At 43.1% G+C, this 23,485-nt stretch overlaps 1 protein-coding gene across 15 annotated transcripts in view; it reads left to right on the forward strand.

The window, feature by feature from the left end:
- The window catches only part of RERE (arginine-glutamic acid dipeptide repeats), a 402,629-nt gene that overhangs the window by 233,161 nt on the left and 145,983 nt on the right, over positions 1–23,485 (forward strand). Inside the window, exon 1 of one of the 15 annotated variants that reach the window (XM_073316844.2) lies at positions 14,841–15,048. The exons of the other annotated variants lie outside the window; for them this stretch is intronic. Within the exon in view, the coding sequence (XP_073172945.1) occupies positions 15,023–15,048 (26 nt within the window). The 5' untranslated portion in view covers positions 14,841–15,022. Of the gene's footprint in view, positions 1–14,840; positions 15,049–23,485 lie in introns of those variants that run through there. 15 annotated transcript variants of the gene reach the window in all.

Consider the following 23,485-nt stretch of genomic DNA (forward strand, 5'->3'; position numbering starts at 1 on the left):
AAGGGTACACTCACCAGAGGTGCCTTCTTCGGCTTCATGGTCCGGGAGCCCACCTTAGGATGGTTGGGAGGGTATTGGCTCCAGGGTGATAAACAGTTCTTGGCTGTTGGGGAGAACGGTTTCTCCACTTGCCTGTTGTGCGTTCTCCTCCTCCTCCTCCTCATCTTCCTCGTCCGCAAAATCCTCATCCCTGTTGTGTGAGACTCCCCACTTGCAGGTGTCCACGGACAGGGGTGGAGTGGGTAAGTGGTAGGGGCACCCCCTCGAATTGCATGCCGCTCATCACAGAAGCCGCTTTAAAAGTCTGGGGCTCTGACCTGGAGCGGCTGTTTGCCTCTTCGGTTTTTTGGTAGGCTTGCCTGAGCTCCTTAATTTTCAAGCTGCACTGCTGTGGGTCCCTGTTATAGCCTCTGTCCATCGTGCCCTTGGAGATTTTTTCAAATATATTGGCATTTCATCTTTTGGAATGGAGTTCTGATAGCACAGATTCATCTCCCCATACAGCAATCAGATCCAGTACCTCCCGTTTGGTCCATGCTGGAGCTCTTTTGCAGTTCTGGGACTGCATGGTCACCTCTGCTGATGAGCTCACCACACTGGCCAAACAAGAAATTAAATTCAAAAGTTCCCAGTGCTTTTCCTGTGTACCTGGCTAGTGCATCTGAGTTGAAAGTGCTGTCCAGAGCGGTCACAATGGAGCACTCTGGGATAGCTCCTGGAGGCCCATACCGTCGAATTGCATCCACGCTACCCCAAATTCGACCTGACGATGTAGATTTCAGCACTAATCCCCTCAGTGGGGAGGAGTACAGAAATAGATTTAAGCCAACAAAAATGGCTTCATCCTGTGGATAGGTGTAGGGTTAAATCGATCTAACACTGCTAAATTCGACCTAAACTCGTAATGTAGATCAGGGCTAAGTAGATCAGTGCAGTTTTAAACCCTTCTTTTTGTGTAGAGCAAGCAGCTGATGATGTTCTCATGGCTGTTTGAAAACTGTTGGCACTGAAAGGGTGAATGAAATAAGACCACTGCATGGCACTTTACTTTTTCAAGGGACTGTACAAACATATCTCAGCTAATTACTCACAATAGCTTGTTCTCAAATTGTGTTTTGTCTGGTTGGATCCAGCCAGAATTTTTTTTAAACACCAGCTTTTCTGAGGATATTCACTTTTTGCTCAGTGTCTTTTTAGTGCTTTTCTACAATAGAAAAATGGGTTGAAGTTAGGCTGAGTGTGTTGACTGACTTTGCTCTAATCACAACTTTTATTTCCTGAGTGTGGATGCATTGCAATGCTTTATCTTGATTGCCCAGGTCAGGGTGTACCTCTCCATCAAGGTAAAGGCATTGCAGTGTGTCCATGCTAGGATAAAAGTTATGGGTATATCAAGATTAGCTAATTAAAAACCCAACTTGACCTTAACTCAGTTTTCTGGTGTAGACACTTGCATTCAGATGATAAAAGATGCACAGTATTCTGTTTGGATTCAACTCGAAAGCAGTGTATTTGTGATCTGATTAGGTTCTGTTCATGATGCACATCTGCACCATCCAGTAGTGCTAGTTACCTACATGACCATATGACTACCTAACCAATCCAGAGTTTTGGAAGACTGTTTTTTTTATAATGATTGGTGTTGAATGTCTCTTGGTTATTTTCATGTAAATCCAAAAGTAACATACCTGAGCTGTGACGTTTGACTTCTGGAAATAGATATTGTTCTTAGTCATTGGATGCCTTCTGTATAGTATGCTCCACACACATACATGTATACAGTTAATACATCATGTCTATTTGTCTTAATGAGTTTGTCTCATTTACTACTGAAGACTAGTTTTTGTGCTTTTCAAGGATATTGAGAGACAGCTCAGCATATTGAGAATTCAACTGTTTTCTGCTTACTCTTGAAGAACCAACAGAAGCAAGATAACAAGAAACACATTCTCATTTTTATATTTTAGGTATAGCAAGCAGTAAAGATTTTGCCAGGGTTGATACTTCAGAAGTGCACTCTAAAAGCGTGAAGATGTGGTGTAAAAAAGCTTTCATGGCAGAGGTGTAATTGATGAGCGCTCTTGCCTACCAAAGGACTCTCAACATTTAAAGGAAAGCAAATTTTGTCCTTTATTTTCTCTTTTAAAACCCTGTTGAGCATGGGTTTAGTAAGGGGAAAAATTAGGGGCTTCTTATTGATGAACAGCTAGTTCCAGTGGCGATTTGTGTTTTCGGAATCCTTGTTCCTTCATGCACTGGGACAAATTTTGTCCTGCAGATATCAGTAAACCATTCCTTGTTATACTTTAATAGTTGGTGTTGCACATCAACAGGATAATTATTAAAATAAAATATTAGTGTTGGATGTTGGTACTGACGTTTTCTACGTTGCATCGAGCTGTTAAGCAAGTTAGTAAGTGGGTCTGGAATATATTCAACTCATAGTCCCCGAGGAAAGGAACATTTGTGTTAAACCAAGCACTTTAACAATCACTCAGCTAAATAAGTATGTACTAGATAAAGAGAGTGAGCGTGTGTGAGAGAGAGAACGAGAACCTATGCTCAAAATCATTTTTAGAAGTACTTGTCATAGTTTACTATGTTCATTAATAGAAAGGAACTGCTCTGCCATTTTAATGATACATCATTACACTTCACAGCAGCACCCCAGTTTGAGATAAAGTAGGACGGAAAGAATTACCTTTTACCATTAGCAAGCAAAGGAAATCAGAGGGCTACAAAACGTCATTTTTATTTTGCGTTTTGGTTAATAGCTATTAACCCTGTTAAGTTAACTAATGTTAACTCAGGTAACGGTTAAGTTCATCAAAACTCAATAAAACTTGCCATACAATTAGATCAGACATTCAGATTTCCAGTGGTTATGAATAATGAAGCCAATTTTTCATTTACTTGTAAGTTCCAATTCTGCATGCCGTGTAACCTCTGCACCTGCATGGAGTCCCCCTGAAATCTCTGGGACTCTACAAATTGCAGGATCAGGGCCATGCTTTGCATTATTAAATTGTCATGGTGATATCTGTTCTTTTCTGTTAATTAAATTTGTGTAAATTATTTTACAATTAAAAAAACATTTTGTATTTATTTATGTTGATTAGAATTTTAAATATTGCACCAGCATTTCCTTGAATGTTTATTGTTAGACGAAAAACCTTCATAAAATACTGTGATCCTTTGTAAATAGCCAGACTTAATTTAAATTCACTCTGAAGTGCTAAGGTGCCAGATAATGGAACGCATAAAACTGTAGAATTTTAGATTAGATAAGGATGGAAGTGGAAGGAAAGTGTTAACATTAAATTAAACAGGTGTTTTGAATAAAATGCCACCTATAAACCTTGCTGTCTCTGTAATGGGCCTCTTTCCCAGGGACTTCAGTTTTGAAAACGTGCTTTTTGTTTACATCTGATATCTGCCCATCTTTTAGCTTAACTTTTTCTGCTCCATCTGAACCTGTATGTGCAGTCAGCATGCAGGCCAGTGCGGTAATAGAATTAGACCTTTGCGTTTTTTGAAAATTATATGCAACAAAATAGGTTTAAAACCCTCACAAAAGCCATTGAATTTCAATTGAGAAGCATTAATAGGCAAAGCAAATTGGAACTGATGTACCATTTTACAAAGCAGTAACTGCACCAGCTTGCATTAAACAGCCATTCTTGGAATTTATGAGCCAGAGTTCACTTCAGCCCTTAAAAACAAGCAGTGAGGCCCAGATGTTGTCCATGCCACTTTTCTTCTGTTAGCTTAAGTGGTTGCTCACAAGTACATTCCCTCCCATTTAGTTCAGCTGCTAGTTCTTACCCCAGCCAATAATATAACTCTGGAAATAGAATGTGGAACAGGGTGTACGCACATCTCTTGCTTGTTAGAAATGAGTTTGTTCTGGCACATGAACTTGTGCATTTAAATTGGTAAAAGATAAATAAGACTGTGTGTAGACCCCTGCTCCTTCTTAGTTGTTAAAATATTGTTTTTAGGGTGTGTTGTGTTGCTTAAATACATGCAATCCTAATTCTGTTATACATTAGAATGCGTGCATACAAGCCCTGTTTACAATAGGGAAACTGAACATTTTCCACCATTGTTATCATCAATTCATATGAACTGGTGGTAGCGACATTAGGAGTCTTAGGATAGGCAGGATATTGGCTGCTAATGTCTTTGTTACCATTTCATCTTAGCCTGCTGGGTACAGATCTAACTGGTCCTAAAAATGCTATCAGCGGTTGAAGAAGCCCTGTCTATACAAAGGTTCCTAACGTTGCTAGCATCAGCTCAGCTGAACACCCAATTGATATTAGCAACACTGTCAGATTTTTTCAACATTTCTATTGTAGACGAAGCTTTAGAGACACTTTGATAGAGCCTATCCGGTATTGGATGAGGACTTGAAAGACTCAGATTCTATTCCCAGCTCTGCCAACGACTGTGGGACCTTGGGAAAGTCACTTTACTTCTCTGTGCCTCCATTTCTCCTCTCTAAAACGTGGATAATGATGCTTAACCGTGTTTTTGAAGCACTTAGAGACATGGATGAAAACAGCTATATAAGTGCTCGGTGGTGTTCAGATGCTATCTCAATATAAATATCTTTTTTGGGATGCAATTAGGAGGGTTTAAATAAAGTTTAAGGGTCCATAGGCCTTTTGCTGGTCCACTGCATGGGATTAATTTCATTTTTTATTTGTTGTCCTGCTATTCTAGGAGATGGCTTATGTGGGTGCTAATGCAGGTGACTGCAGTGTTGATGTCATGTTGGTCACAGGATATTAGACAAGGTGGGTGAGGTAATTATCTTTTATTGGACCAGCGTCTGTTGGTGGGAGAGAGATGCTTTTGAGGTTACACAGAGCTCTTCTTCAGGTCTGCCCTGTAGAAGAGCTCTGTGTAAGCTCGAAAACTTGTCTCACCAACAGTAATTGGTCCAATAAAAAATACTGCTTCGCCCACCTTGTGTCCGTAATGAACACGACTGTCATTTTGATATTCAGAACTGTGGCTGAGGTGCGCACGGGAGAGGGGTTTGGCAGCAGAGGGGTGGGATGGGATGGAGTGTAGTGCAGTGCATGGAGGTTTTCTGAAGGACCGGGAAGAGGAATTTGTGAGCTGGGAAAGAGAACTGTGTCCAGGGCACTTTCTGGGTAGGCATGCCCACTTGTCTTTCCCATATACTTTGATATCCTGCACCATCTCACCATGTTGATGATGCAGTCTATTGTCTAGTGTACAAGTTCTGCTTGTGTTAATTGCTTTGTGCTCCACAGTACTTCTTCCCCTCTGCTGCCGCCACTTGTGTAGTGAATATACAGGATCTGCTCTTTAATTCCAGTAAACTGTGTACACTTATTGCAGCTTGTTTTCCCCTCCTTATTTAAAGCTAGTGCAGGAATCTGAAAAGTATACATAGGTCCGGTCTCTCTTGAACCTAATTACTTGGAAATCAGAAATCTAACACATTAATTTCTGTGCAATCAGATATAACAATCACGTGTCTTGAAATGATACTCTGCACAGCATTGTTATGCATCAGGGAACAGAATGATTATCAAGCCTTCAAAGCGCAGATTAATTTTAAAAACAGAAATTTAGGGCGAGATTGGAGCTTAGTGTATTTAGAGACCCAACATATTTTCTCTTTGGTTGTGGAGCTCTTCTTAGTTTTTGTGCGTGTTCACAATTGCTTTGTGATCGTAGGAAGCAAACTAGTATTAGAATAATAAAAATGTGGGGCTGGAGGGACCTTCAGAAGTTATCTAGTCCAACCCTCTGTGCTGAGGCAGGACCAAGTACACCTAAACCATCCCTGACAGGTTGGCTGACCTGTTAGTAAAAACCTTCCATGGTGGGGATTCCACAGCCTCCACTGGAACCCTGTTCTAGAGCTTAACTACCCTGAGAGTTAGAACATTTTCCTTAATATCTAACCTAAATCTCCCTTGCTGAAGATTACACTGATTAATTCTTCTTCTGCCTTCAGTGGACATGTAGACAATCAATCATTGTCCTCTTTATAACGTCCTTTAACATATTTGAAGACTCTTACCATATTCCCCTAATTTTCTTTTCTCAAGACTAAATACACCCACTTTTAAACCTTTCCTCATAGGTCAGCTTTTCTAAACATTTTATCGTTTTAGTTGCTCTGCTCTGCACACTCTCCAGTTTGTCCATCTTTTCTGTAGTGTGGTGCTCAGAATTGGACACACTACTGCAGCTGAGGTGTCACCAGTCCCTAGTAGAGTGGGACAAAGTGGAGAATTGGCCTGAAATCACCAAGATGAAATTCAATAAAGACAAGTGCAAAGCACGTCGGAGAAAAAAATCAAATGCAGAAGCTGGGAATGGGCGACGGGATGGATCACTTGGTGATTACCTGTCCCATTCATTCCTTCTGGGGCACCTGGCATTGGCCACTGCTGGAAGACAGGATACTGGGCTAGATGGACCTTTGGTCTGACCCAGTATGACCGTTCTTATGTTCTAACTACAACATGGGGAATAACTGGCTAGATGGAAGTATTGCTGAAAAGGATCTGAGGGTTATAGCGGATCACAAATTAAACATGAGTCAGTGTGATGCTGTTACTAGAAGGCTAATATCATTTTTGGGATATATTAACAGGAGTCTTGTATGCAAGACCTAGGAGGTAGTTGTCCCACTCTATTTTGGCACCGAGGAGGCCTCCACTGGAGTACTGTATCCATTGCTGGGCACCATGGTTTAGGAAAGACTTGGACACATTGGAGATAGTCCAGAGGAGAGCAACAAAAATGATAAGTTTTAGAAAATGGACCAATGCAGAAAGGTTTAAACAAACAAACAACCTGGGCATGTTTAGTCCTGAGAAAAGAAGACTGAGGGGGGACCTGATAAATCTTCAGATATGTTAAGAGCTGTTATAAAGAGAATGAATGATTAATTGCTTGTTCTCCATGTCCACTGAAGGTAGGACAAGAATTAATCAGCTTAATCTACAGCAAGGGACAGTTAGGTTAGATATTTATGAAAACGTTCTGACTCTAAGGGTAGTTAATCTCTAGAACAGGGTCCCATAGAGGTGGTGGAATCTCCATCATGGAAGGTTTTTAAAAACAGGTTAAACCTCTGTCAGGGATGGTCTAGGTTTACTTGGTCCTTCCTCAGTGCAGGGGTCTGGACGTAATGACTTCTCTAGATCCCTTCCACTTCCCCATTTCTGAGTCTATAAGTTTCTCTTGCATCCTTGTATCTTCGTCTAGATATTTAGAGATGTGACTTCCATTCCATCTGATTATAGATAATCTGATATTTTTCTATGGCTGTCATTTTATACAGTATGAACAGAGATGTGTTCATCTTTTTGTTCCCCTCTCCTTTTACACTTCACATTTGCTTCTGATTTTGGAAAATGATGTTGCAGTATCTTGAGCTACAGCTCGATAGAAAATGCAACATTTTATAGGCCAGTAAGGAATGTTTACCCCAGATAAACTGGGATTCAAATAGTCTGCAAAAAATCCCAACTGAATTTGCTTTGTGAACTTTTTCAATATGCTGTTATGTTTTCCTGATTGAAGTGCAGTTTTCCATTTCAGTTTAGGGTAGCTAGAGTAAGTCACATCAGACTGGTACAATCTGACTACTTTTGAGAAACTCTGAAAGAATACGTTGAAGTGGTATGGTGTGTTGCAGGCAAGGAAGTTATAGATACTCTCATCTTTCTGGTAGAACTGCATCTAGAATAGTATGTTCACTTCTGTGCACCTCATTGCCACAAATGTACTGATATATTGGTGGAGGGAGTACCTGGACCTGATTAACATTAAAGGGTTTTTAAAAAGAGATTTGAATGAGAAGGAAGGTTAGGTTGTAGCACAAATATCAGGTGTGTAAGAGGAAACGCAGAGAGTTAGGTAGGAGTGGAGTTGTACACTCTTCTATGTGGAGGGCAAGAGTTTGAATTTGATATGAAAGGCAAAGAGCAGCCTGTAGAGGTTTTGAAGAAAAGTGAGTAGGATTGAGAGGAAGATAGTTTTAGAAGTTCTACAAGGTTTCCTTTTTAACCTAGTTTAAGTCAAGTTGCTGTAAAAACATTGCTAAGTGGTACTTTTTCTTACTGAGCATGACTGTGGCAAATGTGTATTCATTGCAGGTATTTCTTCATTTAAATGTAGTTATTTTCCCTGCAGCATTAAGTAAGTGTGGCTTCAGAATATGTGGGTGGCCTTGAATACATTTGATTAGTTCCCCCCATGTCTTACATGATCAAGATGCATGCATGAAACAGAGATGAGCAGTGGAATATATAAATATGTGAGATGCGGTCTTTTATCCACTTAAAAATACATTTGAAATCCCCAGTTTAACACATGCACAACCATTTGGATTCCATGCCATGCAAGTTGCAAACACTGTTTAATTTTCATGAAGGTACTGTACCCTTGTTATCTATCTTAGGGTTTTATAGTGCCACCCATTATTGTAGTATTTGAGAACCTGTCAAGTAAAATAGATGAGCAGTATCAAAGTTTCTATTGGACTTCATGGAGTTTCTGGGGTATAAAAATTCTGCTTGGGATAGAGTTGTGTTTTAGCGTTTGGGGATTGGGGATGAAGACGGGGTCAGGTAGAAGGGGATGTTAGTGTTGTGTATGTCCTCCTTGTTATGCTGGAAAGGCTTTGTCACTGGTGAAGGCTTTGCAATGTTCCCTAGGGAATTGTGTGGGCATCCATCGCATAGAAACCAAGTGAAGTGGGGGTAGGGGTGTGTGTGTGTGTGTAGGGAAAGAGAAACCTATCCAGGAAATTGCTTATTTTAACAGCAGTGCAGTGTGCATGAAGTTATTCAGCTATATAGGATGGGATTTTCAAAGGAGCCTAATGGAGTTAGGCACCCAAACTATGGAATTTCACATGACATGGATGCATGTGCTAGCAGGGTACTTCAGAGGTGCAGGTGTTTTGCTAATGAGTACCGTACATCATCATCATCATTTATCTTTATCCAGTAGTTCAACAGGTATAAAGTTGTCAAGAGCTATGGCTGGGATTTTCGAAGGAGCTGTGAAGCCAAATTCTGGCTAATGCAGTTTTGTTCACAATGACCACGCAAATTTGCAGTGAAATAGAAAGGACTCAGAGTATCTTCTCTCGCAGCTGGCGTGACCCATGCAAGCTGGTATTGGCATCAGAATAGTTACGTTGATACAGTAACCCTGGTCTGAAAGAACCATCCTGAATCTGATAGTGCCAATAGAATCGCTCATAAGAGAGGATTTGAAATAGTTCTGTTTGTAAATATATAGAATTCAAATGAATGCCAAGATATTACTTCCAAATAGAATTCTGAGATGTTTTTTAATAACTGATGCCCTTTTCCAGAAAATCCTTCTTAAAAGGAAAATCAACACCAACTAGGTTTAAAATAGCACAAAAAGTCTGAGTTACGAGACAAAAGTAAAGAAACTCCTTTTGTCTTGGTCTTCATCCTTAACTCACTCTGAGTCTGCTTAGTGTTGGGGTCTTGGAATAGTGTCTGGCCCTATGTGTATTACAATGCATAGTGCAGTGGAAGATATGAAAGATGAAATTATCACTTAGCTTCTAAATTTACTTTTGTGCTTCACATCAGAGCCTTAAAATGAGTGCTCATATTTTGTCACTATGCTTTGCTACACACACAATGTATGTGGCGTGGCAGGTGTTTTAAATAAAACACATCCTCCAGCATATGATAAATCACAAAGCATTTGTAAAAAGAAATATTGAGGTGGCAATTTAATTATGGCATAGAAAATGCACAGGGAAAATCGTTCCCAGTTGGATAAGCACAGAGAGACTCAGTAGCTCTTTTTGAATTAGGGCAGGGTGATTTCCCTGCCATAGATATGTGCACAAAAACAATCCTGCAAGGTGCTGAGTGCCCTCCCCTCTCCTTGATGTCCGTGGGAATTGAGGGGGTTTAGCATCTTACAAAGATAGGGTCATAAAAATAGTGTCCTGCTTGCAAATGGGACGGTTTACAATAGTACGTCTTGTGATCTCTTAACCGTTGATCGCATCTATTCAGTGATCCCAATATTACTTGCAACTCTAAAATGATGATAAAAGCACACTTACACCAAGCTGCCTCTGAATAGCTGAGTGTTCTCCTCTCCCTGTATGATGTAGGCTGTCTCCTATCCAGTTAAAAGCTTCTGGCACTCCAGCTTTCTCCCCTGTTGCTTAGTTTCAGCTGCTCCCCCTTTCCTCCTCAGACTCAGTGGGGTTTTCTCCAGACTGGCTAAACACAGAAGAGAACCATCTTGGGGTCTCTAACCCAAGGTTGTCATAGAAGAAAGACTTTCTGTCTCTCATGCCCACCCTCCCTGCCACCATCAGGGAAGTGCTTTTTCTTGACATGGGTCTTGGTCCAAGCAGAATGTGCCCGTGTGTCTTTCCTGCAATCATGCCCTGTTGTCATCCATAGAAATGAAGTAGAGAAAGAGGGAGAGCTCTCTGAACCCCATACCCTTTTTCTTTCAGGATGCAGCAACTCAAAACCAATGAGTTGTGCTTATCTCCCATGTTAGCCCTAGGCTAGTCATCCCCTTTTTTCCCTATCTGTGCTGTGTTGCATTCTGTATTCGTACATCTCCTCCTTCCCTCCAGGTGTTACAGATGAATGTGTATAATTACATTGATGTACCAGGGCCATTGCCTCTCTGGAAGAGGAGGAAAGCCATACAGGAACAATAATTGTGATAGCGTCTACGAAAGCGTTACATGTTTGGTAGAACAACATAAATTGTTTCCTCTTTTATAGCACCCCCTATCAGAGGACCTCAGATCACTTTACAAACAATGGTAATGGGTGCGTTTTAAATACCTGGATCACTAGCTGAACTTAATACTATTACTTAGCATGTATATAGAACTGTATGTATTCGAAGTTCTCTTTGGATGTTAGCTAACTTGAGGATCTTCTTGGCAAGGCGGGTTAAAATGACATGAGCAGAAACTAAAGCAAGCCATGTCCTTGATGTGGCATGTTCTTTCCTGGACACTTTAAGTAATCCAGGCATAGGGAGGCCAGATGGGGAGGCCCCAGACATTCCTCTAGGACTCTGGTCACCAACTGGTCGATCATGATCGACTGGTCGATCCTAGAGGATCTCCCAGTCAATCACAATCTCTGGTGGTGTAGCGGGGCTGCAGTGCAGACCTGCAGTGCGGAGGCGGGGCAGGGGTCTCTCGCCGCGCACTGCTTCTGCCTGCAAGCATTGGCCAGGAATGGGGAGCTGTGGCTAATGGGAGCTGCGGGGGTGGTGCTTGCAGAGAGGGGCAGTGTGCAGAGCCATGTGCCCCTTGCCTCCCCCCACCCCGGGGTGGGGGGGGGGGGCGAATTGGCCCCTTCCGGGAGCAGCGTGGGGTCAGCATAGACAGGGAGCCTGCCTTAGTGGCAGCCACACTGCACCATCAACCGGAAGTCGCTGGAGGTAAATGCTGCCCTGTGGGAGGCCATACCCCAACCCTGAGGACCCTCCCAGAGCCTGTCCCCCAAGCCCCAGCCCTGACCCCTGTCCCAGAGCCAGCACTCTGTATAGCCTCCTGCACCCCAACACTCTGCCCTTCCCAGAGCCTGCACCCCAACCCCCTGCCCCAGCGCTGACTCCCTCCCAGAGCCAGCACCCTGTAACCCCTCCTGCTCCCCAACACCCTGCCCCAGTCCGGAGTCCCCTCCTGCACCCAAACTCCCTCCCAGAACTTGCACCCTCACCCCCTCTTGCACCCCAACCCCCTGCCCCAGGTTCACTCCAGAGTGTCCTCCCACACTGAAAACCCCACCCGAACCCCCAACCCCCTACCCCAGTCCAATGAAAGTGAGTGAGGACGGGGGAGAGCAAGCAACGGAGAGAGTGGAGGATGGAGTGAGCAGGGCTTTGGAGAGGGGACGGGGCCTCGGGGAAGGGGTAGGGTAGATCCTGGGTTGCCCTTAAATTCAAAAGGTTGGGTGTAAAATGGTGGGAGACCACTGCTCTAGGATCCGTTTCTGGCTCTGCCACAGACTTCCTGTATGACCATGGTAAAACATTTGTCTCTGTGCCTGAGTTTCTTCATCTGTAAAATGTAGATAATATAAAGACTGTGGAACTTTTCTGAAGGAGTGATGTTTATGGTATGTGTGTTCTTTATCCTTTTAAAAATTAAAGCATCTACGCAGGGGCCTGTCAGCCTGAAATGGCAAGTTGCTGAGAATGGCAAATGGATAGATGTCCTGAAACAAAACTTGGGAGTAGTGGGAGTGAAATCGAAATGGTAAGGGGGAGGGGACAGGGTCTTTGCATTTGAAAGCAGTCACTAGGAAAAGACTGTGTTACAGGTATTAGGTAATTATCCTTGGCTAGTCTATTATCTGGGACAGTTTGTTAAAATGATCTTGTTTTAAACATTTGTCGCACTTTTGCTTTGCATCTCGGATCTTTTGACTTTTTTTACATATAATTGAGGTGATGGGATGTATCTTTACAGTAGCTAAAATGCTTAAAAGAACACTATTTTAAATTGTTTTTGATCAGACTCTAGTGTAGTCCTGAGATCCTTTTTAAAAACCAAATAAACCAAACAACCCTTTACCACTTCGGTTCTTTAACCATTTGGAACATGTTCATTAGTCAAGTTCATCCTTCGTTTTCAACAGACAGCTGAAATACAAACTAAGTTCCCCTTTCTCTCACTTTTAGACTACTCCAGTGGTGGGCACTGGCGTCATCTACTGATGTCGGCCCAGCTCTGGTAACTGTATTTAAACAAAACCGTGACTGCAGAGCCAGTAAAACAAGACCAAAACATTTTGGGGATATCTCCCCAAAAGTATTAATTGCAAATCTTTAAAATATATTTTGTGAGTTAGAGGTAGAACCCCACTCAGATATTTAAAAGTACAGTGAATTTTTCCATCAGATTTTCATTTCAAAGTTGTTATTTTCAAATGTGGAATGTAGAAAGACCGTCATAGTTACTTGATTTGAGATAACACAGTAGATTGATTCTGGGGTAGTTTGTATAAAAATATGCACTTGGAATTTTTGTATCAGTGTATATGATCTTTTTTAACCAAGTCATAAAATTGTGTAATAAGATGCAAAGTCATGTAGTTTTACTTAAGACTCTTCTCAGTGAAATAAACAGTGTAACCCTTGAAGGACGTGGTACTGCACCCACTGAAGTCAATAAAACTGTTAACTTCAATGGATTCAAAGGATTTCAGTAGGAAGGACTAGGCTAGACTCTTTGGGACTACAGGTTCAAATTCTCACAGGATCATCTCAGTCCTTTATTCTGCCAAGGTGTACACACGCTGAGTTTCATGAGGCTCACTGTGTGGGTAAGACCTAGCTTCTGGGTAAAGCCCCAATAACTGAGTTTCTTTGGATGGTAAAAATTCAGTGGCTCTATGCCACGTTTCCTGAGGAAAACCCCTGTTACTTACTTCCTTCACTGCTGTGTGGGGTGCTGTGTTGGTTGTTTTCCTGATTGCTATTGCCCTGTCCCCAGTGGTAGTTGCATTCCAGTTATTGTTGAAAAGATTCCTGTATGTACACAGTGTTAAGTGCTGCTTGGATTCCTTTGGGAAGGCACGAAGTAGAGATTATAGCAGGGGCTAGTGCAAAAGACTTGGGGTCAGCAAATCTAGGTTTTTGCTACTGAGTGTGCTGCATGATCTTAAGCATCTTGCTTACCCTGTGCATCTGTCTTTCCATCTATGAAATGGGGATAATAAGTTAGGCTTTGACTACACTAGAACTGTGTACAGCTTCAACATACCAGTATAGCAGGGGTGGGGAACCTTTTTTCTATCAGGGGCCATTGACCCTCAGGAAAAATCAGCTGCGGGCCACGCAGCCCCCTGTGTGGGGGTGGGGGATGGTGGTGCTGAGGAGGCTCGGGGCTTCTGGCCTGCAGGGCAGAGACTTGCCATGGGTCGGCTGAAATGAAGGAGCGGGCTGGCTCTGGCCTGTGGGCTGTAGGTTCCCCACCCCTGCAGTCTAGCTAAAGTGGTACAACCACCGCAAGTGTAGATGCGGTAAGCGGCTTTGGAGAGGTTTTATACAGGTATAAGCATTCCTGTCCAGGAAGGGAGTACCCCCTATCAAGCACCTTCATACCCGCATAGTTGAATCCACATTAGGGCTTTACCCCTGTAAGTATTTTGAATAATTAAAAAAAAAAGGCATTTCTAAATAGATTCGTTCCTTTTCTTCTGCGCCGGCGGCTGCTGCTCTGCACCCTGACTGTGAAACAGGCCCCCCCTCGAGCTCCGGGCTCGCCTTGGCGGAGGGGGGCCGGACCCGCCTCCGCCCGCTGCTGCTGGCAGTGCCATTCCCGGTGTTGCACAGGGGCCTCCTCGGGCAAGCTGCACAAAAGTACCTCAGGGGGCCGCGGGGAAGGGCAGGGATGGAAAAGGCTCGGGGAGGGCGCTCGCCCCGTTGATTGCCTGGCACAGGAGCGGTGGCCCCTGCTCCCGGCGGCTGCTGAACCCCGAGTCAGGGTCGCCGCCCTTGGGGCGTGGGCCGCAGGCGCGCCCCGCGGCAGGGGCTGCGGGTTGCCGCGGAGACCGGCCCCGCGCACACCCGGAAACACGCGGGGGACGGAGCCCGCGCGGCGGCGGCGGCCCCCTCCCCGGCACGCCAGCTGGGCGCGCGGCCGCGGCCGAGCCCGCGCGCGCGCGCGCGCGCGAGGGCGGGCGGTTTATTTACGGAAGCGGCCGGGCGGCGATTGCTTGCGCGGCGGGCGCGTGTGGGGGGGATGAGGAGGGCGGGTCACAGCACATGCTCAGTCCTGTCAGTCCGAGGGCGAAGTTTCTGCGTTCTGCGTGCAGGCTTAGGTCACAGCACAAGCTCAGTGAAAGCTCGCCGAGGTCTCCCAGGCTTGCATGTGCCTCCATTTTGAGTGGTTAGAGTAGCAAAAGGCAGAGTCCCCCCCCCCGTAAGTAGGGGTCCGGGAGTACAGCTAGACCCACCAGAGCCTGTGAGAGTCATGGATGATCCAGGCAGCCCCTGCAGGTAGGCTACAGCCCTCTGGCCTCACCTAGAAAACCATGCTTTTCTTTGCTCCTGTTTTGCGGCTTCTGAAAGGGGTCTGAAACCATTTCCATCCTCCTTGCCTGCGCCTCAGAACCTCGTAATCACCTCAGCCCGGCTGTGCAGCGGTTTGTATGGGGCAGGAAAGCAGGGTGCCGACAGAATCGGCTGGCTGGGGGATGCATGTCGCAAAGCGTTGAAGCTGCGTGGGTTGTTGTCCCCCCCCTTTCCCCCCTCCCCCCCCCCATGATGCAGTTTTAATTTCAGTGGCTCTCTCCGCATGCCCAGCCTCCGGCATGTCTGCAGGGAGCTGCAGAGCCAGGATGCAGGGGTGCCTATGTGGCTGTAAGGAAATGGTGGGGCCTGCAAGAGACTGTGTTTAGATAATGTTTCAGGGAGGGTCGTAGATCCGCAGCCATTGGTTGCTTTGGAGGTGGGTGGAGATTGTTTTGATTGAGAACCTGTTTCCCAGGACGAGTGATCGTTCTGGTGATAATTTTGTAAGTATCGGGAAGCAAATAGCACAGTTCTGCTTGCCTGTCACAGCTGTAGGCAACAAACGTGTGTCTAAAATGTGGCAATGTTGGCAGACTGTATTAGAAATCTTCATTAAGAGACGCTTATCATGTAACAGCTGTATAAGCTATACCCGCATCTGTTGGAGTGGGCCAAAGTAGCATCTGTAAGAATTCAGACCGGATGACCATATAAAATAGATGCCATTTCCCCCTTTCTGTCTCCCCGACCCACTGCATGCAAATTGGCATAGAAGCGGCTCAAGCAAGCCGAATAAATGTGTGGTGACTGGTTTTTTTAGGTCAGTGCCTGACTAGGAAAAACCGTGAATAAGTTGTCATTGCTGATTATAAACAGGATTTGGGGGGCTATGTTTGTTAAGTTAAATGAGCAAAAGGAAACTTGATTCTGCAGTGCTGTTTTGCTCAGAGAACCAGCTGAGCTTGTGCAGTGATGAATGAAATAGTCAGTGCTGGTCTCATACCGAGCATGGCCTAGCCAATCGGATTGCTGATATGATAGACTTCGCCACTTTACTGTAGTTCTTGATTCAGAATAACTTGTCTGCCAGTTGTTGGAGTACTGAGTTCTAGGGTGACAGGATGGCTCAGAGCACTGGTAATGGAACGTATACAGCCTTTTACCTGGAGGCTGCCAGTTCAGTTCCAGCCTATGCTGACAGTTCAGCGGCCTGGAGGTTAAAAGTAAGTAGGTACATACATGGCAAACACTGGCACAGCATTGGCACTGGCAGCCTGTTTGCCAGCCTCATCAGAGTCCAATTAGTGAATGAGCCATAACTGTTGAGTTATCCTCTCACCCAGGCCAGATCAGTCCAGTGAACACCATAGCTCCTAAAATGTTGTGCCTCCATATCTTTGAGTAGTCGTTGAGCGTGAAATAAAGCCGAGGCTGTTTAGCTAAATGTGGGCTGTTGCTGATTTGTCAGTGTCTGGGGTTGTATATTATGCCAGTATGGTAACATGAGTGATTCTTAATATTCTTTGTTCTTTTTTTGTGTGTAGAGAGGGGATGTGTTCTTAAAAGGTTGCTGAAAAGTTGTGTGTTGGGCTCCCCCAAAACACTGTTTTCTAGGTACAGACAGATTGGTTAGTGTGAGCCTATGTTTGCTTACTCCTAGTGGGTGGGTCCCTCGGGTCAGGGGTAAGGTATGTTGGTGAGGTAGTGCTGCACACTGGTTGCACCCACAGTGTTTGTGCCATTCCTATCCTGGGGATAAACAGGCTTTTGTTCTCCAGGGATGTCTGTCCAGCACATTTTCCAAGCACTACATGTGTCACAGATCTTTAAAAATAAAAGGGGGTTTTAAAAGATACTGTATTCTGGCTCAGAAATAAAAGCACCGTGATATTTATTTTTGTGACGTATCAGGTTAATTTAAAATAGTGGAGGTGGAAAAAATTAACACCCCTCCAGGTCATAACAAAACATATTTGTCAGACAAAAATATTACATTTGGAAAACAAAAAATACCACTTAAAAAGCATGAAATGCTAAACCATTCAGTCTTTGTAATAACTTGCACACGGTAAAATTCTTGTACATAATATTTATTTCTTGCATTAGCACCCAGAAGCCCCAGTCAGAGGATAGCTCCTTGTGTTGCTGTACAAACAGACTAAGATGGTCTCTGCCCCAGACAGCTTACATATGACTGTTTTCTAGGAATGCTTTATCATGTAGCATTGCTGATATAAAATACTCTTCTCTAATGCTGTGTTTCATGCTACACAGAAAAGTAGAAGAACTGAGCCCTTGATTTCTCCCTTGCTTTTTCAGCCACCATGTGCATACACACTCATGCAGATTTCTAAACTGGTTATCCTGTTGTAGGAGGAGAGACAGCCAATCTAGGATGAACAGCGTTCCTGTTAGGTTTGTGTCTAGGTATAGCAGCTGGCATGCTTTGATGGAGTGAGCTTGGGGCTGGGAGCTAGAAACTCCAAAGAGCCATCTCTGCCACTGACTGTGTGGTCTTGGACAAGTCAGTTAACCCCTTGGTGTCTGCTTCCCTTCAGCAAAATGCAGGTGATTCCCTTCAGCAAAATGCGGGTGAGAGGGAGGGGTGGTGCAAAACTCTTACATTGCAGAGGTGTCTGGAGGCCTTACCTAAGTTGGTGGCCTATTATGCTAGGCACTATACAGACATAAAGTAAAGGGCAGTTCCTGCCCCAAAGGCCAGTGTTTGTAAAATCAGTTTGAAAATGTAAGTGTGTGTAGGGCCGCGTGTGCACTGGGTACCACAGACAGATTTCATTGCCAGGTATTGTAGTTCCAGATTTTTTTAATAGGCTTGGTTCAATAGGGTGGAGGGATAGTTCAGTGGTTTGAGCATTGGCCAGCCTAACCCAGGGTTGTGAGTTCAGTCCTTGAGGGGGCTATTTAGGGATGTGGGGCAATAATTGGGGATTGGTCCTGCTTTGAGCAAGGGGTTGGACTAGATGATCTCCTGAGGTCCCTTCCAACCCTGATATTCTATGATTCTATGTTGAGTTGGTGACATTTAGTCAGTAAGATTATACCTACAGCTTTGTTTCTCAGAAAGTTGCAATTTGTTTTTAGTTAGAAGACTTGTCCCTCCCCATCAGCGTTGCTGTGTTGACAATCCCTTATGTCTTGCTTGATACTTCCCGTAGTTCAAGACTTGCATCCCCATTGTCTTCCTTCAGGCCAAGGGGGAGCCTGCCCATACCCCCTCAATGGTCAGAGGTGTTTGCTTTTGGGTGATGCCAGACATCTCCTCTACCATCCAGTTCCTTTGAGGCTGCTTCTACATCTGCTGCAGTCCCCACTGGCCCAGTGAGCAGGACCAGGACTGAAAATTGAACCTTTGTCTCATGGACAACATGACAGAACTCTGGCAGTAGATCACCAAATCAGCTCTTGGGAACAATGTTATAACAATGCAGAATTCAACTGATAGACTGCTCACAGTTCCAGCCGAGGGAATTATGGTCACCTCCATGTGTGCGCACACATATTTTAGGGGACCTCTGTTTCAGGATGTGCAGAGATGTTGAACATTAACCATTTAAAAATTATAATGATGTAAACACCTTTAACCTGGTATAACTGCATCCACATTAGCAGCAGTTGCTACATTAACTATATATTTTTCCAGACTGATTGTTACAGCAATTAAAAAAACTGTCTCTATCAGCTACAAGGATGGCAGAAATCCATACAGAATCTACAGTAAAACTAGTCCACTTTTCCAGTCAGTTCATGAGATTGCCTATGTTTGCAGTACTAATTTTGAAGAGAGTAAAATACCATTTAATATAAAGTAAAGATTGGTAAAAGGAAACTATATAAAATGACTCATACTTGCAAGCAGAATACTAGCAACACAGATAAAGGCAGTCTTAGATTAATACTGAAGAAATGTTTACAATCTCAATTACTTTTAATCATTTATGCTGATGGTTTTATTTTTGCATTTCACTCATTTCTGACAATGGAAGTGGATCTGTCAGTTACACTTTTGTTTATAGTTGAGGAGAGTATTTTTAGGACTAAAGCAACTTTCTACCCCAAATGTAAATCTGATTCAGGAATAAACCCAACCTCTACTGGAACTTCATGTCCTTGCTGATACCCCTAATAAGAAGCTGTTTCCCCTGCTGGCTTAGGAAACTTTCCAGCTTCTTGCCTCTTCAAAGAACTGTGTGGATGTGGGATGTTCCTTCTTCCACTTCCTTCATGTTTTGATTCCTAAAGCAGTGAACAGGATGGAACTTGCGCTGAAGATACAACTGTTGCTACACGTTTGCTCATTCCTGCATTAGATTTAGTAATTGCAAAATCCATTCCATTTTTAACTAATCCCGAAACTTTTTTATAAATAATATGTTTGACTCAAAACCAAAGTTACTCTTGCATTATTTTGCCAAATACATTTGTTAAAAAACAGGGTATTAAAAAAATTCAACATAAATTGTTATCCTTGTTTATAGTCAGATTTTAGTCACTTTCATTTTCTGGTTCTATCCTATATGTGAAAAGGAGATTTCTAATAGAGGAAGGGATCTTAAATCTTACAGCATGAAGACATACCAAGATCCAGTAGCTGGAAGCTGAAGCTAGACACATTCAAACCAGAAATTTGGTGCAAATTTTTAACAGTGATGAAAATTAAGCATTGGAGCAAGTTACCAAGTTTTGTGGTGGATTCGCCACCCCTTGAAGTCTTTTAAAACAACATTGCATGTCTTTCTAATGAAAAGCACTGTCTCACCCATAACTGTGGCCTGGCTTATGCGAGAGGTCAGACTGATCATAATGATCCCGACTCATCTTAAAATCTGGAGTCCTAATTCTGTATCACTTGAGCTTCCAAATTTGTGAATGTTTCAGTTTTGTGTTTTAAAAAAAAAAGTCAATTGCAATAATATTATATGTTAATATAAATTAATCATTCACAAAATCTCTTCTAATCGCATTGTTTTGTACATTCATGCTGTGCTCACCGCTTCTACATTCACACTATTTTTTATTCCAGAGTAAAAATTGGGGTCTTAATCTAGCTGATGGTGTTCCTTTTAAGTTTGAATTTTCTAAGGCAAAACAAAGAAACAAACCACCACCACCAACAAAAAACCACTGCCATGCGCTGCTGTGAAGTGTTTGAAATTCGGAAGTGCGGTGATGAAGACTAGTAAGCCAGTTAGTGCTGAACAGGAAGAAGTGTTCATCAAGCTTTGTTGTCTTTTATGTTCTTAAGTGTGTTGGTGGTATGGTGTGCTCTTTGGGGTGTGGGGTATGGTAAAGAAAATTTTGAATCCTTTTTTATAGATGCACAATACAAAATAGGAGAGAGTACTATTCTATGATGTGTCCTCTTGAATGATATACTGGTTGCATTCCTGGACTCTTGTTAGCTTCTTGTTAAAATTATGTCACCCCTTTGAAGGGAAACAGGGATAATTTTCCTGTCCAATGGAATCTCCCCTCTTGTTACTGCAAGCTCATCCCTGCCTGAGATTACTTATAAATATTTCTGAAGAGCAAATTTTTTGCCTCAAGAATGAACCACTTGTACCAAATGACAAACATTTCAAAAACTTTCACTCCCTCCTGAGGAATTCCTCCCTGTCACTTCTTCTCAGATTGTACAAATTTAGCACAAATGAACAATTGCCATAGTTCATCATACCAGTTGTCCATCTAGCCTACTATCCTGTCTGTGATAGTGGCCAGTTCAGATGCTTCAGTGAAAGGTGCAAGAAATCCATGTAGAATTTTGCTCCTATATTCCTATGCTTTATATTGTTACTTAGCTAGTTTCTAGCCTTTACTTTACCTTTCACCATGAGTACTAGTATCAATTAATGTAAATTCCAAGTTGCTCTGTTTCTTTGTGTTAAACTTCTTCTGGACTCAACTTCTGGTATTTGTACACTTACTCAGAGTTTTCTTCTTGCAGGATCTTTTCTTTCCGGACCCAGAGATCTGCTTCTTCTCAGGCTGCCAGAGTTTTTTCTTTGCTTTCTGAAGGTTTTCCCGTGCACTGTGATCTTTTGGCTTAGTGATGCGTATAGGTTGCACTGGAAAGCAGTCTGTGGCGAGCAGGTGTCTAAAAATATTCCCAGAGACCTCCCAAGAGGAGAGCAAAAAAGATTTTTGGAAAGGTGCATTGTGGATGCAGCATTTAAAGTCTGCTTGAATCCCCTTTCTGCTTCAGTTTCAATCTGGTTAATTATAAATCTCAGTATAGAATAATCAGAGAAGATTCTGCCAAACAGGAGACAGACTTAATCCTCAAGGGCGGCCTAGGATGCTGGCTTATAAATTGGTTTGGTTCTTTTAAAAAAAAAAAAAAAAAATTTTTTTTTTTTATTGGCACAAAGGCTCCTAACTACTGTTGGTAGGAGGCACTTTTCTGGGTACCCAACGGAATTAGTCCTTGAGGGTGCATCTTGGAGAGAATTTGGTAATAGTATGGATGGTGACTGCAGCAAAACATAAATGAGCCTTTGGGTGCATTGTGCAGAGAAATGAGCTGCTGATGTCCACTGAATTAGATACTAAGATCCCCACCTTTCTCTCCATGCTCATAATCTGGTATAAAAGTGTACAATTGTTGCATCATATGTTTCTCACATAATGATATATTAAATTCTTTATTGCTAGATGAGACAGTATCTGAGTAAGCATGTCTGAACATCATGCACCTTACTCATGGCCCCCCAAGGTCAATCCCGTGTATTTCCTCTCTTTACTGGCAGAATAGAAACAAAGGAATAACAACTGCCAGTAGCACTGGGTCTAAACATCAGCTTTGAGTTTCAGGCTCTCATGTACTTTAATGATGCCAGAAGAATTGGGCAGTGCAGGGAAGTGCTGTACTTGCTTCCTCAAAATTGCACGTCACCCCCAAGAGTCCTGACCTGAGCCCTGCGCAACACTGACAATACACTTCAGTTGTGACTTGCAACACCTTTGCTCTTCAATCCTTGAGTCTGACCTCCTAGCTCTTCCAGTGCACTTCAGGCTTGCTCTTAAACACCCCTCCCTATCGCAGTCCCCAGACCACAACAGTTCTACTAAGGCCTTTCAGTCCTGGCAGGAAAAACTCCCTGCTGTTCTGCAATGATGTCGTTTCCTTGAGCAGAAACCATCAGTCTTGGCAAACTCTACTAATGGGATGCTGGTTTGTTGCTGCAGATAAATAGACAAGTGACTAAACCAAATGGGCTAAACTAATTTCTGTTGTGAGCAAAGTTAGATATGAACCTAGATCACAAAAAAGCCTGACCTACAAACAAAAAATACTTATTTTTAAACCTAGTGCATTAAAGCTTTGCTCCATCCTGTCCTACCGCCTCTTTTTCTTTCTCATCCTCACCCCTTAACTGCTTCTTTCAAGGGCACTCGTTGGCCTTGAACCCTCCAATCCCCGATTGCATTAGGATTGAAAGGACAATGCTTTATTCAAGTGAACATCTCCTAGCTGTTCCGAACAAGCCTCTCCTGGATTAGAGACTGCTAGTGCTTTGCCCTGCTCTGCTACTGATACTTCTGCCTTTTTGATATTCAGTTGCAGGCTTCCATCTCCTTTCTGTCCAGCCCCTGTTTACTTCATAGAATACAATGTTTCCATGGCAACAGGTTACTTTTCAAAGGGAACATCTTGTCATTATATTTAATCCACTGCAGCTGAAGAGGACTGAAATATTAAGTTGTTGTTGCTATGGATACTGCTTTGTTACATCAGTTTCTTTTGTGTCAGATTTCATATACTGTATTGGGTCCTTTTTTTCCCTTTCTGTGGAATAAACAGAGCGCCTTCCTGTTATTATTGTAATTGTGCTCGACTGATACAATTTGGCTTCCAAGTGTACAGTACATTTTAGTTTCTGTAGCAAGAGTTTTCTTCCCATTTTCATTCCTTTCTTGGGGTGGTGGAAATTGGCTTAAAAAGTATCTGATAGGAATTACAATTCTCCTTGAGGGGCAGGGGTGTTGTGAGCCGTAGGACGTGAAGACCAGTCAGAAAGAGCTCCCCCCACACAAAAAAAATAATAATTTCAGAGCAGTTAATCTCTTCCCTTGACGCCATCCCACTCCTGCCCCTCCAAAAAAAGAGTTCTCTTTCCTCTTCCATCTCTTTACTTACCTTTGGGTTCTATGGTGTATACTGAGGAAATTGCAAGAGGAATGACAATAAGGGAAAGAGAACATTATGTGGAGAAAAGTGCGAGTATTGGTGATTGGAGGGCATTTTGGGTTTCCCTATCTAACAGCATACAAATGCTGTTAGGAAAATGGGAGCCAAGGTTTGGATTTAGTGTACATTGACTATTTCTAGGATGCTGGAGCATTAAGACTAAATATTGAGACTTTTGCATGAAACGTTTTAGTATTTAAAGTCAATGTAAAG

The sequence above is a fragment of the Lepidochelys kempii genome, chromosome 18 (genome assembly GCF_965140285.1).
Source record: "Lepidochelys kempii isolate rLepKem1 chromosome 18, rLepKem1.hap1, whole genome shotgun sequence".
NCBI lineage: Eukaryota > Metazoa > Chordata > Testudines > Cheloniidae > Lepidochelys > Lepidochelys kempii.